This window comes from Caretta caretta, chromosome 13, assembly GCF_965140235.1.
Source record: "Caretta caretta isolate rCarCar2 chromosome 13, rCarCar1.hap1, whole genome shotgun sequence".
Lineage (NCBI taxonomy): Eukaryota > Metazoa > Chordata > Testudines > Cheloniidae > Caretta > Caretta caretta.
Window position 1 is genome coordinate 31,988,604 of NC_134218.1, and position 18,191 is coordinate 32,006,794.

The 18,191-nt window shown below is 42.9% G+C and overlaps 1 protein-coding gene across 10 annotated transcripts in view; it reads left to right on the forward strand.

Annotated features, from left to right (window-relative positions):
- The window catches only part of MMP24 (matrix metallopeptidase 24), a 157,347-nt gene that overhangs the window by 47,924 nt on the left and 91,232 nt on the right, over positions 1–18,191 (forward strand). For all 10 annotated transcript variants that reach the window (XM_048820009.2, XM_048820014.2, XM_048820012.2 and 7 more), the window contains 2 exons: positions 9,032–9,148; positions 14,269–14,573. In XM_048820009.2, the coding sequence (XP_048675966.1) occupies positions 9,032–9,148; positions 14,269–14,573 (422 nt within the window). The remainder of the gene's footprint in view (positions 1–9,031; positions 9,149–14,268; positions 14,574–18,191) is intronic.

Consider the following 18,191-nt stretch of genomic DNA (forward strand, 5'->3'; position numbering starts at 1 on the left):
CTCCTAAGAGTTCTGAAGGAGCTCAGATATGCAATTGCAGAACTACTAACTGTGGTATGTAACCTATTAATTAAATCAACCTCTGTACCAGATGACTGGAGGATAGCTAGCTGTAGCAAGGCGATGACTCACCAATGTGGTGCCTCCTGCTGGTAGTCTTGGGAATTAGCTCTTTCCAGCCTTCAGAGCGCCCTCTGCAGGCCAGTGTCTCACCTGCCGCTGGCCCGGTGTCCCTCCCGGTCCCTGGTGCCCTTTACCCCGGGGTTCTGCCCCAGCAGTAACCCACAATCTCTGTCTCCCCACCCAGGGGGAACCCCCAATCCTCTATCCCCCCCTTGCCTCAGTGGCTACTGCCAGTCACCATCTAGCCCCCACTCACTGGGGCAGATTGCAGTCTGTAAACCACTCATCATTGGCAAGGGGGGTTGGACCAGCTACCTCTGCCTATTCCCAGGCTACCCCTCTGTAGCCCCAGTACCTTTCCTGACCTTTAGCAAGGCCTGCAGCCTGGGGGTTTTCCAGGCTGGAGCTCCCCAGCTCCTCTAGCTACCCTGCTGAGATCCCAGGCAGCCAGGTCCTCCTCTCTCTACAGCGAGAGAGAGACTCCTCCCAGCTCCTGGCTCACTGGCCTTTTTCAGGGCCAGCTGTGGCTGCCTTCCCAGTCAGCCTAGCCTTTTCTCACAGCTCCAGCCCTCTCCCAGAGGAGGCTTTAACCCTTTCAGGGCCAGAGCGGGGTGGCTACCCTGCTACACTAGCATAATGCCAAGTTTTTAAAAAAAGGCTCCACAAGTGATGCTGGCAGTTACAGGCTGGGAAGCCTAACTTCAGTACCAGGCAAATTGGTTGAAACTCTAGTAAAGAACAGAATTATCGGACGTGTAGATGAACACAATATGTTGGGGAAGAGTCAACACAGCTTTTGTAAGGGGCATTCATGCTTAATCAGTCCATTAGTATTCTTTGAAGGTGTGATCCAGTTGATATAGTGTACTTGGACTTTCAGAAAGCCCTTGGCAAGGTCCCACACCAAAGGCTCTTAAGCAAAGTAAGCTGTCATGGGATAAGAGAGAAGGTCCTCTCATGGATCAATAACTGGTTAAGAGACAGGAAACAAAGGGTAGGAGTAAATGGTCAGTTTTCACAATAGAAATAGGTAAATAGTGAGAACCTCCAAGGATCTGTACTGGGACATGTACTGTTCAACATATACGTAATGATTTGGAAAAAGGGGTGAACAGTGAGGTGGCAAAGGTGCAAATGATACAAAATTACTCAAGATAGTTAAGTCCAAAGCTGACTGCAAAGAGTTACTGTGGGAACTCACAAAACTAAATTAATTGGCAACAAAATGGCAGATGAAAGTCACTGTTGATAAGTGCTAAGTAACTCACATTGGAAAAAATAATCCCAACTACGCATATATAATTATGGATTCTAAATTAGCTGTTTCCACTCAAGAAGGAGATCTTAGAGTCATCATGGATAGTTCTCTGAAAACATCTGCTCAATGTGCAGCTCAGACAAAAAAGCTAACAGAATGTTAGGAAACATTAGGAAAGGGATAGATAAGAAGACAGCAAGGATCATAATGCTACTATAAAAATCTGTGGTACACCCAAACCTTGAATATTGTGTGCACTTCTGGTCACCCCATCTGAAAAAAGATATATTGGAATTGGAAAAGGTACAGAGAAGGGCAACAAAAATGATTGGGATATGGAACAGCTTCCATGTGAGGAGAGATTAAAAAGACTGGGACTATTCATTTTATAAAAGAGACAGCTAAGGGGCAATGTGATAGAGGTCTAAAATCATGACTTGTGTGGAGAAAGTGAATACGAAAGTGTTAGTTACCCCTTCACATGACACAAGAACCAGGGGTTCCCAATGAGTTTAATAGGCAGCTGGTTTAAAACAAAGATTAGAGTACTTCTTCACAGAACACACAGTCAACCTGTGGAACTTGTTGCAAGGGGATTGTCAAGGTTCCTTCCCCACTCTGAACTCTAGGATACTGATCTGGGGGCCTGCATGAAAGACCCCCTACGTTATTCTTACCAGCTTAGGTTAAAAACTTCCCCAAGGTACAAACTTTGCCTTGTCCTTGAACTGTATGCTGCCACCACCAAGCGTTTTAAACAAAGAACAGGGAAAGAGCCCACTTGGAGACGTCTTCCCGCAAAATATCCCCCCAAGCCCTACACCCCCTTTCCTGGGGAAGGCTTGATAAGAATCCTCACCAATTTTTACAGGTGAACACAGACCCAAACCCTTGGATTTTAAGAAGAATGAAAAATCAATCATGTTCTTAAAAGAAGAATTTTAATTAAAGAAAAGGTAAAAGAATCACCTCTGTAAAATCAGGATGGTAAATACCTTACAGGGTAATCAGATTCAAAACATAGAGAATCCCTCTATGCAAAACCTTAAGTTACAAAAAGACACAAAAACAGGAATATAAATTCCATCCAGCACAGCTTATTTTACCAGCCATTAAACAAAAGGAAACCTAACACATGTTCTAGCTAGATTACTTACTAACTTAACAGGAGTTGTAAGGCTGCATTCCTGATCTGTTCCCGGCAAAAGCATCACACAGACAGATGAACCCTTTGTTCCCTCCCACTCCAGATTTGAAAGTATCTTGTTCCCCCATTGATCATTTTGGGTCAGGTGCCAGTGAGATTATCTTAGCTTTTACAGGTGAGAGGGTTTTGCCTCTGGCCAGGAGGGATTTTATAGCACTGTATACAGAAAGGTGGTTACCCTTCCCTTTATTTTTATGACAGGGATGTTGTCAGTGTCAAACCTATAACTGACTTTTAAAAAGAGTTCGGTAAGTTCATGGAGGAGAGGCCCATCTTGGCTGTTAGCCAAGATGGTCAGGGGCACAGCCCCATGCTCTGGGTGACCCTAAACATCTGACTACCAGAAGCCTGGACTGGATAACAGAGATGTCTCACTGAATAATTTCCTTGTTGGCCTTTGTTCCCTCTGAAATATATGGTACTGGCCACTGCCAGAAGAGAGAGATAGACAGACCCTTGGTCTGACCCAGTGTGGCCATTCGTGTGTTCTTATGTGTCTGCTGTTAAAAGACATTCATCCCCCACTGGGTTGATGGTCTTAGAATTATTGACTTCTCTGCCCATATCATACAGGCTACAGGTTCCTCAGGTACTCGTGGAGCCAGGAAACCCCATAGCTCTTCTAAGAGCAAGGGAACTTTGCTACTGTCTGGGTATGTCAAAGAGAGCAAGGAGAGATATTCCTTGGGACCCATAGCATTGGACACAACCCTACCTCCGGTACCCCTTGACAGGTTCCTCAGTACCACGTAAATTGAAGTGTCCACCTCCATCAGTGCCCCTGGAGGAGTGATCCAAACCTTCAGTACCGTCTGCTTCAAGAGTGACCATCACATCAATACCCATACTCCTTCAGTACCTTAAGAATGTAGGTACTTGAGGACTTAATTGCAGGTACTTGATGGACTTAACTGGAGTCCCCACTGATCATGGGCTCCATCCTCACCATCTCTGCTGGATAACTGTAGGCAAATTTGTTCAACAAGATTAAAAAATGAATCCCTACACTGTTGAAAGACTCAAAGTCAAATCTACACTCCCTGGAAATTTACACCCCAACCCTAAGGAGAAAGCACCAGAGGCAGGTGTGTAAGCCAAGGCCACCCCCCTTTACAGACATTCTACCATCTTTATCCAGCTGAGCCCCCATGTAAATGACAGAGGATTCAGAGGCCTCGATTTTCAGGACCTTCTGCTTCCATGACAATATAATTTGTGATAAATAATGATATATGAATAATGTTGATAGTTGGTATAGTTGTTTCTTGACTTTAGCAAAGCTTTTGACACGGTCTCCCACAGTATTCTTGTCAGCAAGTTAAGGAAGTATGGGCTGGATGAATGCACTACAAGGTGGGTAGAAAGCTGGCTAGATTGTCGGGCTCAACGGGTAGTGATCAATGGCTCCATGTCTAGTTGGCAGCCGGTATCAAGTGGAGTGCCCCAAGGGTCGGTCCTGGGGCCGGTTCTGTTCAATATCTTCATAAATGATCTGGAGGATGGTGTGGATTGCACTCTCAGCAAATTTGCGGATGATACTAAACTGGGAGGAGTGGTAGATACACTGGAGGGGAGGGATAGGATACAGAAGGACCTAGACAAATTGGAGGATTGGGCCAAAAGAAATCTGATGAGGTTCAATAAGGATAAGTGCAGGGTCCTGCACTTAGGACGGAAGAACCCAATGCACAGCTACAGACTAGGGACCGAATGGCTAGGCAGCAGTTCTGCGGAAAAGGACCTAGGGGTGACAGTGGACGAGAAGCTGGATATGAGTCAGCAGTGTGCCCTTGTTGCCAAGAAGGCCAATGGCATTTTGGGATGTATAAGTAGGGGCATAGCGAGCAGATCGAGGGACGTGATCGTTCCCCTCTATTCGACATTGGTGAGGCCTCATCTGGAGTACTGTGTCCAGTTTTGGGCCCCACACTTCAAGAAGGATGTGGATAAATTGGAGAGAGTCCAGCGAAGGGCAACAAAAATGATTAGGGGTCTGGAACACATGAGTTATGAGGAGAGGCTGAGGGAGCTGGGATTGTTTAGCCTGCAGAAGAGAAGAATGAGGGGGGATTTGATAGCTGTTTTCAACTACCTGAAAGGGGGTTCCAAAGAGGATGGCTCTAGACTGTTCTCAATGGTATCAGATGACAGAACGAGGAGTAATGGTCTCAAGCTGCAGTGGGGGAGGTTTAGATTGGATATTAGGAAAAACTTTTTCACTATGAGGGTGGTGAAACACTGGAATGCGTTACCTAGGGAGGTGGTAGAATCTCCTTCCTTAGAGGTTTTTAAGGTCAGGCTTGACAAAGCCCTGGCTGGGATGATTTAACTGGGAATTGGTCCTGCTTTGAGCAGGGGGTTGGACTAGATGACCTTCTGGGGTCCCTTCCAACCCTTATATTCTATGATTCTATGATTCTATGCATTCATAGATGTAAATGCATATATAATAATATGCATATGTGTATATGTTTGTACCTTAAATATTTTATAGGATGCATTTGGTTTAACATACTTCAGAGTATTTAGGTATACAAGTATTTAATAGCTCTTACAAGCTATATTAGTACAAACAATTACATTTAAAACGTTGATAAGCACTTGATTATTTTTATAATGATTATTTATTACTATGGCAGTGTTGGTAGCTAGTTGTTTTTTTTTTTAAGTTGGTGTAATTTAGCTGTTTTGGTTTGATGTTACATGTAGCAACACATTTTTATTAGTGCAATTACTGTTATGGCTTGTATTTTTATTACTATTACACTAAGTGTTTGGACTATTGGGTGTGGAGTAACATTTTTTGGGATTGCTTACCAAGGTGTTTTCACCGTTTTTTGCACACTTTCTACTTCTTTTATTTGTTGTTGGATAAGATGAGCTATTTTTGTTTTTTGCCATTAAATTATGTATGTTTAATTGTAGTTGCTTTACTGGGGGAAACAATTTAATTAATAAATATTGTAGGTTGCCAGGAGGAATAATAATTTTAATGGCAGAGCTGACCAGTTGGCCAGAAGGCATGGGTTCTGATTTGGATTGTGCTAGTGACTTGCACACAAAATTCTGTATTGATTTCAGGACAAATGTTTTCATGTATAGAAAAATTTCAGAGCACATATCACATTTTGTATTTTTACTACCTTATTGACGAACTCATTTTGTACCAATCAGGCGCAGCCTCTTATTGTGTTGTTGCTATTAATTGTAGCATAGGATTTACACAGCTATCCATTACGTTTTGTACAACAAGCCTGATTAATTTTTAAGCCAGTTTTAGTTACTAGGCGCACAGTGGGATAGTGCTGTACATAAGTATCATTTACCTAAGTTTCCACACTGTTGGTATAGTACACTCTGACTGGATTTTGCATTCACCTTGGGATGGCCATTAATGATGTGAAGGCTTTTACTGTTGTTATGATCCAAACTTGAAACCTTATCAAATTTAGCAAATTGTAAAAACACTGGCGCAATATTATTTACTCCTTGCTCCTGTATTTGTTTTAAAATGGCTGTGTGGTCCCGTATTCATGGCCCATCTTGTAATTTTAATTGTAATAAGCTTTGCTTGATGATTTCAATTACTTTATTCCCATAGGCCACATAGGCAACTGTCAGTGAAACATAATTCTTTTCCATGCTGTTAATAATTGACAGGATAGTAGAATTTAGGTGGCTGAACCCTTGAGGAATTGAACATATGTTGTCAGTGGTAATTGCATGTTGATTCAGCAATAGGCAACAGCAATGCAGTTTATTCAGTTAATTCATTTCTTCTCTGAAAGTGTTTTTTATAAACTAAGCAATCTGTATAAGTAAACGTGCAATCTTTTCTTTTTAAAATATATCAACTTTGGGTCAACATAAGTAAGGCGGTATCAGCACTCACACTGCATTGTCTTAAGTACATCAAATGTGGCTCTATGCTGCTGGTGGAGGTGATGTTACTATGTCTACATAAGAGGGGGGCTTACAAGTGGTGGGAGACCAATTTAATTGTAGACACATGCACAACTAGGTTGATGTAACCTGCCTTGCACCAAAGCACTAACTATGTAGTATAGACCAGGCCTTAGTGTTTGTCCAGGTGTGGCCCCAGGTACAAGACGAGGCAGCTGGCTGGAAATGTAGGACAGAATACCTCACTACCTATATCTGGCTTGCATCAGCTATTTTCCTATGGACTGATCTCAGGGACAAGGTATACAGCTTTCCCCATGGGACTTCATTTATAAAGCATTAAAGGACGCTAATATAATTAATGACAATTCAAAAGCGTTTATGGAAATGGATCCTGTCAGACAAACTTGCTATCTTTTTTTGATGAGATTACAAGTGTGTTTGATAAAGGTAACAATGTTGACGTAAAATACTTAGACTTCTGTAAGTCTAAGTTTGACTTCGTACCACGCAATGTTTTGATTAAAAAACTAGAATGATATAAAATTAACATGGCACATATTAAACTGATTCAAATCTGGCTAACTGATGATCTCAAAATGTAACTGTAAATTGTAAATCATCGAACGGATGTGTTCCCAATGAGGTCCTTCAGGGATCTAATCTTGTCCCTTCATATTTAACATTTTGACAATGACCTGGAAGAAAGCATAAAATCATCACGGATAAACTTCGCAGTTGTCACAAAAACTGGGGGAGTGGTAAATAATGCAGTGAACAGATCATTAATAGAGAGCAATCTGGGTCACTTAGTAAATTGGGAGCAAGCAAACAGTATATATTTTAATACAGCTAAATATTAATGTATACATGTAGGAATAAAAAATGTAGGCCATATTTATAGGATGGGGGACTCTGAAAAAGATTTGGGTGTTGTGGTGGATAGTCAGCTGAACATGAGTTCCCAGTTCCATGCTGTGCCAAACGGACTAATGCAATCTTTGGATGCATAAATGGGAATCTCAAGGATGTGTAGAGAAGTTATTTTAACTCTTTATTTGGCACTGGTGCGACTGCTGCTGGAATACTGTGTCCAGTTCTGGGATCCACAATTCAAGAAGGATGTTGAAAAGTTGGAGAGGGTTCAGAGAAGAACCACAAGAATGATTGAAGAATTAGAAAACATGCTTTTATAGGATAGACTCAATCTATTTAGCTTAACAAAGAGAAGGTTAAGGAGTGACTTGATTACAGTCTATACATACCTACATGGGAAACAAATATTTAATAATCTGCTCTTCAATCTAACACAGGTATAACACTATTGCATACCTGGAAACTGTAGCTAGACAAATTCAGACTGGAAATAAGGCATACATTTTTAACAATGAGAATAGTTAACCAATTTACTAAGGGTCATGTGAATTCTCTGTCACTGACCATTTTTAAATCAAGATTGGACGTTCTTCTAAAAGCTCTGCTCTATGAATTATTTTGTGGACGTTCTATGGCCTGTGTTATTCGGGAGGTCAGACTAGATGATCACAATGGTCTCTTTTGGTCCTTGAATCTATGAATCTGTGATTCAGTCCGTGGACTTTGCAAGAATTGGTGGATACCCTCAGCTCTTCTAAACAACTATTTGAGGGTATGTCTATGCTTCTTCTGGGAGCAAGCCTTCCAGACTGTGTGGACAGACTCATGTATAGGGATCATGCTACTGTGCGAAAAATAGCTGTGTAGATGTTGCGGAAGCTTGAGACACCAAGCTCCAACTCAAGTCGCAGCCTCAAAGCAATGTCTACATTGATATTTTTAGCATGCTAGTGAAAGTCCCACTAAGGAAGTCTGTGGACCGAGGCTGAGAGGCTTGGCCACAGATGCAGTGCAGACATACCCTCAGGGATATAGGTATGCCTTTCTGTGACTGGGGAGGGGGAAAGAAAGAGAGAGAGAGAGTGTGTGTGTGTCTGTGTTGTGTGTGTGTGACTAAAATACTGAACTATCAGTCCTCAGCTTCTGTTGAACGAGGTCCAATGGGAATAACTTCCAGCGTAGGCTTTTTACCCTGAACATTCTTGACTACTCCCATTGGTGGACTTACATCAGTAACTTTCAGCCTCACCCTCTCACTCACATCCTATTTCCCTTCTTTTTTCCCCCTTCTGTCTCCTTCTGCTTCTAGGAATCTTTTCCTGTCTCTTTTCAAAATCCATTTGCCATCTGACTTCCCAGAACTAACTCTTATCTCTTTTCCATTTCCCGCAATACACTGATTTACTTAGTGTGGATAAGAGTTTTTAACGAGACTTTTTTGTCTTTTGGGGAAAGGTGCAAATGGCCTTGATTTATCTTAAAACATTCCATTTAGTACACTCCTTATATTTTGCAGGACAAGGTCATTCTCCTTTTTCTTGTAAACCTTGGTTCAGACTAAACCGAGAGCCAAACCAATTTTAACGAACAGTAAAAATCACATCTAACTTGTTTCCCAGATTTAACACCTTTTCACCTGTGGGTTATTTTGGACTTTTTTTTAGATGGATGAAGAAGCCTCGATGTGGGGTTCCTGATCATCCCCATATAAGCCATAGCCGAAGGAATAAGCGATATGCGTTAACTGGACAAAAATGGAGGCAGAAGCATATAACATACAGGTATATTCTAATTTTTCTAAGGTGAAGATTAGTTTGATGTAGATTTTATATTGAACTGTGAAAATACATATGGCCTGCTGAACTTTAGAAAAACATGGAAAGTATTTTTTTTCAAAAGTGCCTAAGTGACTTAGGAGTCTAAATCCCATTTTCAAAATTGTAGGCATTTAGGACCAGATTTTCAAAGGTATTTAGGTCCCATTAGTTAGGTGCCAAACCTGCTTAAATTCTTTTGGACATCTCAGTAAGTGCCTATCAGAATCTTTAGGTGCCTTTGTAAATCTGGCCCTTGTCTTAAATGACATAATCAAAAGTACTACCTAACAATTATTTGTTCCCTACCTGCTTTTTGATTATGTCATTTAAACCCTGAATGCGTTTTAGTGACAGTTTTCCAGAGGTCATATTGAATATTACAAATGGATGTCTTTTCTTTTTGTTCTGTAAAGCACTCAAAAATGTTTTGCCACTATAAAATAATAAACAAATTTCTTATTTTTATATATATCTAATATTCCAAGTATGTATCAAGTCCAGAGTCACAATGGACTCTGCCAGGAATTTTCTGCAAACATTTTATGACATTTGTATTAAAACTAAGTGAAGTATTGAAATAATTGGATTTAGCTGAAAGGAGTTTCAGTCTAACTTTTACTTTTTACAGGCTACACAAACTTAGTGAAAACATTTCTAAAATTATCTATATTGGGTAACTTCATGATAATGGAACTATAGAAAAATATCTAGTAATTGTTAATGGTGAATTATCATCCAAAGGAGATGCTTCTAATCAAGTCCTGCAGGCATCTGTTCTTGGCATGAAACTTGTTGCTGGTAAAGTTTGCAGATGGCAGAAAAATTGGTGGAATGGTAAATAATGATAAAGACAGATCAGACAGAGTATTTTAATACAGTCAGATGCAAGGTCCTCTATCTAGGAACAAAGAATATAAGTCACACTTACAGGATGCAGAGTGGTAGCTGTGTTAGTCTGTATCAGCAAAAAGAATGAGGAGTACTTGTGGCACTTTAGAGACTAACCAATTTATTTGAGCATAAGCTTTCATGGACTAAAGCCCACTTCATCAGATGCATGCAGTGGAAAATACAGTAGGAAGATATATATATATACACACAGAGAACATGAAAAAATGGGGGTTCCCATACCAACTCTTAAGGATGGGGAACTATATCCTGGAAAGCAGTGACTTGGAAAAGGACTTAGGAATCATGGTAGAAACCAATTGAACATGAGGTCCCAGTGAAATGCTGTAGCTAAGGCCTGGTCTACACTGGGGAGGATCGATCTAAGTTACGCAACTTCAGCTATGTGTATCTACTTCAGTGTCTTCACTGTGGTAGGTCGATTGCTAATGCTCCCCCGTCGACTCCGCCTGCTAATGGGATTCTTGGATGTGTAAGCAGGGGAGTGTCAAGTAGTAGTAGGGAGGGCATATTGCTATTGTATGCAGCATTAGTGAGAGCGTTCCTGGAATACAGTGTCCATTGGATCCAGGATTTGGAGTGAAGATTAAGAGCTAGTCATGTTGAGTTTGAGCTGATGGCTAGACATCCACGAGGAGATGTTGGAGAGACAGGCTGAGATTTTAATTTTTGGACCGAAGGAGGAATAAAGATGTAGATTTTTAATTCCTGAGCATAGACATGCTTGTTGAATTTGTATTTACTGATGAGATTACCCAGAGATAAGGTGTAGTAGGAGAAGAGAAGAGGACCAAGGAAAGAGCCATGAAGAGCCTTCACAGAAAGCTGGAGGGAGGATGAGGAGGATCCCCTGAATGATGCACTGAAGGAGTGATTAGAGAGGTAAGAGGAGAACAGCAGAGGGTGGAGTCATAGAAACCAAGGGAGGACAAGATTTCCAGAAGAAAAGCATGGGCAACTGTATGAAAGGCAGCTGACAGGTCAAGTAGAATGAGGATGTAGCACTGATTTTGAGTTTTGGCCAGGAAGAGGTCATTAGAGACTTTGGCAAGAGTGGTTCTTCTTCGAGTGCTTGCTCGTGTCCATTCCATGGTAGGTGTGTGTGCTTGCCACATGCACCAGTGCCGGAAATTTTTCCCTCAGTGGTATCCACAGGAGACTGGCTCTGGTGCCCTCTGGAGTGGTGCCCATATGGTGCGGTATAAGGGGCGCCGCTGGCTCCCACCACCCTCGGTTCCTTCCTACCACCAGTGATGGTGCTGGAACATCTCTTGCTTTGGCAAGCCTTCTCATTCTGAATCCGTTGAGACGAACTTTTCTCTGTAAATAGTTAAAAGTTGTTAGTAGTTTCCCTTAGTGTAGTTAGTTAGTTAGTTAGTTAGTCCTGGACAGGACTCAGCGTAGGGATGGGGCATGCCCTGATCCCGAGGCTTCAAACCCTGTGATTGCTGCAAAAAACTGATGCCCATCGGCAATCCTCATAGTAGCTGTCTGAGGTGCCTGGGCGAGACCCATATCAGTGACAAGTGTCAGATCTGCAAGGGGTTGAAACCTCGGACAAAGAAGGAGCGAGACATACATCTCCGGGTGCTCCTTATGGAATCTGCACTAGCACCAACACCGGAGCCATCCGGATCGGACTCTACTCCTAGTATCGCGGCATTGGTCTGGAGCACTCTGCCGGTGCCGTCTTTGGACCGACGCTGATTCCTGCTCCCCAGCACCAGCCAGGAAGCAAAGAATGGCCGGGAGGGGACAATCTCTGACATACTGTAAAGGGAAGGAGGGGGCCAGAGGGGAGCAATGACCCATGAAGGGCAGCTCCTCACCTCCGTACGGGAGTCGAGCTCCAGCTCAGGTCAAGTGGGTTAGCCCATCCTGAGACGTGCCTGCCACCCCGGAGAGTGACGCGGTCCTCCAGCACCTGGACATGCCATCAACGTCCGAGGCCCTGCAGGCGACACAGGATATCTTAGTGTGCCATGGGACCTTTCCAGCAGTCGCCATCTGTGTGGCACCGCTCTCCTCCTCAGTGAGTGTCCTGCCAGTGCTTGCCTGCGCAGAACTGCCAGGCCTCAGACATAGGGAGGCTGGGCTGAAGGAGCCTTCACTGGTCTTCGGACTTGGGGCACTGCTCGCAGGGCTTGAGACGCAGATCGCCGGTGACTTGGCGCAGGCCCATGGAGGTGTGCCCATCCCTGTAGCCCCGATACCAGGACTGACCTAGCCACTCCTCGAGTGTGTGGCACTGCTCCAGGGACACAAGCCAATGGTCCCAAGAGCCTTGTTATTGGTCGCTCCCCACCTTGATGGCCAACTCGCTCCTGCTCCTGCTCAATGGACTGGCATTGCTTAAGGCACAGGGATTCATCACACTCGGACAGATCCCTGTTGCAGCACCGGGATCAGCATCGTCACAACCAGGACGAACGATTGGTACCATCCTGGTCTCCCAGACACGATCCCTCTTCTTCGGACTCCAGTACCGAACAGGAGTCCACATCAGCAGGCATGGCCCTGCACTGGGGATACCCACTCTAAAGGCGGCACCGCCCACTGCATCATGCACTAGGGCCAGTGGCTGGCCCCCGGTACCCTTGGGGGTTCCCACAGCCCTCACAAGGGCTCACGTCGGCCTCGGGGGCCTCAGCTAAACCATCAGCCACGGTCTCCCACCCACCCCAGACTTTATAACCCTACCTTAGGGGAGTCAATTAGTATGCATTTATTTCATAGATAGGCTAACTCAAAAGCTGCACAGCTCAAGCTGAGTTGGGCCCAGAGTACGAGTCTCTAAAATTACCTTATCAGATTTGTTCTGCTGCCTTGCAGAATGAGAGTGAAAAATCATGTGGTAAGCTGTGATGTCTGGATCCATTGTTCTAACCACCGGAGCACAACCTGCTCCCCGAGTCAGGAATAGAACTCATTGGGAAACGGTATATTATGCCCCCTTTAGGGACTTGCTCATATAACGGATAACAGTGTGCTTCTGCTTCTCGTTATTCCTATAGCTTGAGTGGCTGAGGCCTTTTCTATAGCTCTGAAAGTCTTGGGTTCAGACTTTGCTGCTGTCCCATGGGGGAAGAAAACATAGTATATGATCGTGTCAGTAAAGACTGCAACTTAATCCGCATGCCAAGGGGCTGAAGAGGTTATACAAGTGTACATAATACTGGCATTTTCAGAGTAATCAAAGCTTTATTTGACAGCCTTGATAGTATGTTGAGAATTTTTTGTATATTATACATATATATGACCCCCATCTTAAATTAGCATTTATTTAAGGGGTAGATGCCTCGAGACATTGAGCTACAGAGCCTTGCATAGGTAGGTCACCATTTTGAATGCAGCCTGTCCCAGGGGAGTTGTTCACCACTGCACTTGGTGCTAGTTGGCAGACTCAGCAGAGAAGCCATGGAGACTTAACTGCCCCTGTGCCTCTGAGAAGCAGGCCTGGCGGTACAGTATCTAGAAAGCTTGCACTGTTGTTGCCCTGCACGCAAACTGAGGACTACATTTTCCAGGGTTCACAAGCTGGCACCTTTTGCCAGCACTAAATCCGGAGCATTTTTAAAAATGAAGTTTGGGATTATATACAAGTATTTGTAAATAAACAAATTAGTTCATGAAATATTTTTCATAAAATGTCACACATGGAATTGCACAAAATTTGGCAGCTGTGTCACACTGGTGAGTTTTTACTCACTCAAGGAGTCTCATGGGTTTCATTTGAACTACTATGAGTAAAGGAGATCAGTCAGGCTCAGTAATATAGTGATGGGTATGCTGTTTAGAAAGAATTTAAGGGCCAGTTTCTTATACACTTGCCTACATTTTTGCAGGATAATAGCAGACACATAAATTTACCTGCAATAATTTGCACTTTCAAATTATACATCTAAGTCCCTAATTTGTGAATGTAATCAGGCATTCAGGGCCTGACGCAACATCCACTGAAGTCAAGGAGGGATTCCCGTTAGCTTCAGTGGGCTTTGGATCCTGGCTAAAACTGACCTAAACTGCGGGTGCAGATAGTTGCAGGCACAGTTATTTGCCTGCAGAAATGGAGACCCTATTCAGTTTTGCCTATGTGCAAGAATTGCTAGCTGTTGTAATAGGAAGACTTGAATAGGATGTGTGCCTTTAATCAATCCTTCTCTTCTCATTTACAGTGTTCACAACCACACCCCCAAGGTTGGAGAGCTTGATACAAGGAGAGCCATTCGTCAGGCATTTGATGTTTGGCAGAGAGTGACGCCACTAACCTTTGAAGAGGTCCCTTATCATGAAGTTAAAAGTGACAGGAAGGAAGCAGATATTATGATATTTTTTGCTTCTGGTTTCCATGGAGACAGTTCTCCATTTGATGGAGAAGGTGGATTCCTAGCCCATGCTTACTTTCCTGGACCAGGAATAGGAGGAGATACTCACTTCGATTCAGATGAGCCATGGACTTTGGGAAATTCTAATCATGATGGTAAGATTGCAGGTCAAATGTATAAAACAAGAACAAGCTGAATGTAAACTCAACAATAGGCTTTTAGTGGGGGAAATGGCAGGTTAGTGGAGCCCTCTTTTTCCAGAGATTGACCCCAGTTAAAAAGAAATGCACTCCCTCTTAAATGCACAAGTCCCTGATGTGTGTGCACATATTAGAGGTTTATGCACCTTCTCACCTATATGCACATGAATGAATGTATTTAGGAGTGAGCAAAAATGTGTGTATACTTAGCTGTGCAGGTCTTTGAAGATTTGGGCCACTATCTCTGCAGAGATGATTGTCCCTTAGGGGAGGAAGGTGGTATGAGTGCTGAAGAAAGAGAGGCAAAGTTGGCATCCCTATCCCAAGCTGACTGAGATGCTGAGTGTGCTCAGCAAAGACAGTGATGCAGTTGCTCAGCAGGGAGTTCAGAGGTAAGAAAGCAGAAAAAGGTTTCAGTTGTAAGTTTCATAATTTTTTACTTAATTTCTAATTTCCCAAATATTATTTTGGCCTGAAATTTCCCATGTTGAGTTTCAGGCCAGAAGAAAGGGTTTGTTGGCTAGTTTAAAGATGCTTGTTGGGAATAAGGAAAACTGTCTTTTGAGTATTAAACAGTGAAGAGATTTTGTGTGCTTTTGGGTTTTATCTTCCCTTCCAATAACCCCAAACACTTGCTTTTTTTATTTTCAGACCTTTTCTTCAGTGGGAGCATGGGTCTTTCACAAGTTGAAAAAGAGTGTTAAGCTATTTTAACTGAACACTAAATGATACATAAGACTCCAATTACAGATCCATGTGCATGGAGAAGATCATGGATTCAGAACAATTCCTAGAAAAAAATGCATTGTCAAGATAAAGTTATGCTTGTAAATAAAGATTAGTTAATTTTAAACACTGTTAGACCATTGTAGCTTAAAGGAAACATGTTTAATACCAGGAATTTGGAGTTCTGTGAAGGGTCATCACCATAGTATCAAAGTGCCTGAGTTAAGGTGTAATGTCCCCTCAGTGCAGGCTCTGTTCACCTTTGAAGGGTAGTCTGTTCCTCCCTTATTGTGTCACTCAGTTGGTATTCCCCCTCACTGTAGGCTCTCTCTTTCAGTATGTTTTCTTCATAAGTGCTGTTGCCAGAGTTTGAAGCAGTTTCACTTTGGTAGGGGCTTTCTCCCCATGTGGCTGAATGTTATCCCTTTCATTGAAAGAACAGGAGTACTTGTGACACCTTAGAGACTAACAAATTTATTAGAGCATAAGCTTTCGTGGGCTACAGCCCACTTCATCAGATGCATAGAATGGAACATTCATTGTAGATGATGTCCTTCAGCTGGGGTATTACTACCCTTTGCTTCTAGATTTGTTTCCTAAAGCGTGTTCTTTGTAATTAGTGTTGTCTTCATCCTGATGGCAGGGTTGGCTGTTCATTTTGGAACTGAAATAGACTCACCAAAAAAACAACAACCCCACGAGCAGTAGGTCAGTAACAAAGCTCTCTTTCTATATTGTGCTTTTCTACATAAAAAAGGAAAGATTTTAGAATAGCTGCTGCCAATTTTATAATTTTTGAAACTCTTAAGACAGACAGATAAAGTGGGCTACTCAATAAAAAGCAGAGCTACATAGACTATTAATATCTAAGACATTCTACCCCTGATGGGAATGTTTTTTAACACAACTCTATAGAAAACTCAGGCAAACTATCTGAAACTTACCGTGAAGCATTGGTGTTTGCAAAACTGTTATTCACTGAATGACATCAGCAGTGCAGGGCACTGAAATTGGCATTGTAGGTCCTGCTTAAATGCTCACCAAAATATTTCTGGCATGTGAGACTATTCTCTGTATATGATATTAGCAAAAAGAACGAGGAGTACTTGTGGCACCTTAGAGACTAATAAATTTATTTGAGCATAAGCTTTTGTGGGCTAAAACCCACTTCGTCGGATGCATTCAGTGGAAAATACAGTAGGAAGATATAGATATACACAGAGAACATGAAAAAATGGGTGTTGCCACACACACTATAATGAGAGTGATCAATTAAGGTGAGCTATTATCAGCAGGAGAAAAAAACCTTATCCTGCTGATAATAGCTCACCTTAATTGATCACTCTCGTTATAGTGTATATGGCAACACCCATTTTTTCATGTTCTCTGTCTATTGTGACAGGGTCGGGCCAGATGGCTATAGGAGAGTAATAGAAGGCAGATATATTAGCCCCAGGCTAAGTAGGTCCCTTTTCCCTGGGTAAGGTAGCAGGGAAGGTTCCAGAACAATCAGGAACCTTCTGGAGACAATTAAGACAGACAGGCTGATTAGAACACCTGCAGCCAATCAAGAAGCTACTAGAATCAATTAAGAAAGGCTAATCAGGGCACCTGGGTTTTAAAAAGGAGCTCACTTCAGTTTGTGGTGTGCGTGTGAGGAGCTGGGAGCAAGAGGCACTAGGAGCTGAGAGTGAGAACGCGGACTGTTGGAGTACTGAGGTGTACAAGCATTATCAGACACCAGGAGGAAGGTCCTATGGTGAGGATAAAGAAGGTGTTGGGAGGAGGCCATGGGGAAGTAGCCCAGGGAGTTGTAGCTGTCGCACAGCTGTTCCAGGAGGCACTCTAGACAGCTGCATTCCACAGGGCCCTGGGCTGGAACCTGGAGTAGAGGGCAGACCCGGGTTCCCCCCAAATCCTCCCAACTCCTGGTCAGACACAGGAGGAGTCAACCTGGACTGTGGGTTCAGAAAAACGGCCAAACTGAGAGCTGCCGTGAAGCTCCAAGGCAAGCAAATCCGCCAATAAGCACAAGACCCAGCAAGGTAGAGCAGGAACTTTGTCACAGTATATATATATCTTCCTACTGTATTTTCCACTGCATGCATCTGATGAAGTGGGTTTTAGCCCATGAAAGCTTATGCTCAAATAAATTTGTTAGTCTCTAGGGTGCCACAAGTACTCCTCTTTATTTTTGCTGATACAAACTAACACGGCTACCACTCTGAAACCTGTGTATGATATTGATTCTTTCTTAACACTGACTACAGGAGGAACCCATTTAGTCCATGCAGTATTGTTAAGCTAGTGCCCATGAGCCTGGTTTAACAACTGTTTTTGGCTGGCGTACCTGTAGTTTTTTTGCTTTTCACCTGTCTCACCCTCAACAGTTTTAACAAGTTGACAGTAACATGCAATTGTTGTCCAACCAGAAGAAATGTGGGGGACTCTTCAGTAAGAGTAGGAGTAGTTGTGGCACCTTAGAGACTTACCAATTTATTTGAGCATAAGCTTTCGTGAGCTACAGCTCACTTCATCGGATGCATAAAGTGGAAAGTACAGTGAGGAGATTTTATATATACACAGTCCATGAAAAAATACACATTGTAAGGAGAGTGATCACTTAAGATGAGCTATTACCAGCAGGAGAGTGGGGTGGGGGAAGAGAAAACCTTTTGAAGTGATAATCAAGGTGGGCCATTTCCAGCACATTTCCAGGAGTTAACAAGAACGTCTGAGGAACAGTGGGGTTCTTGGGGGGCGGGGTGAGGAATAAACAAGGGGAAATAGTTTTACTTAATATAATGACTCAACCACTCCCAGTCTCTATTCAAGCCTAAGTTAATT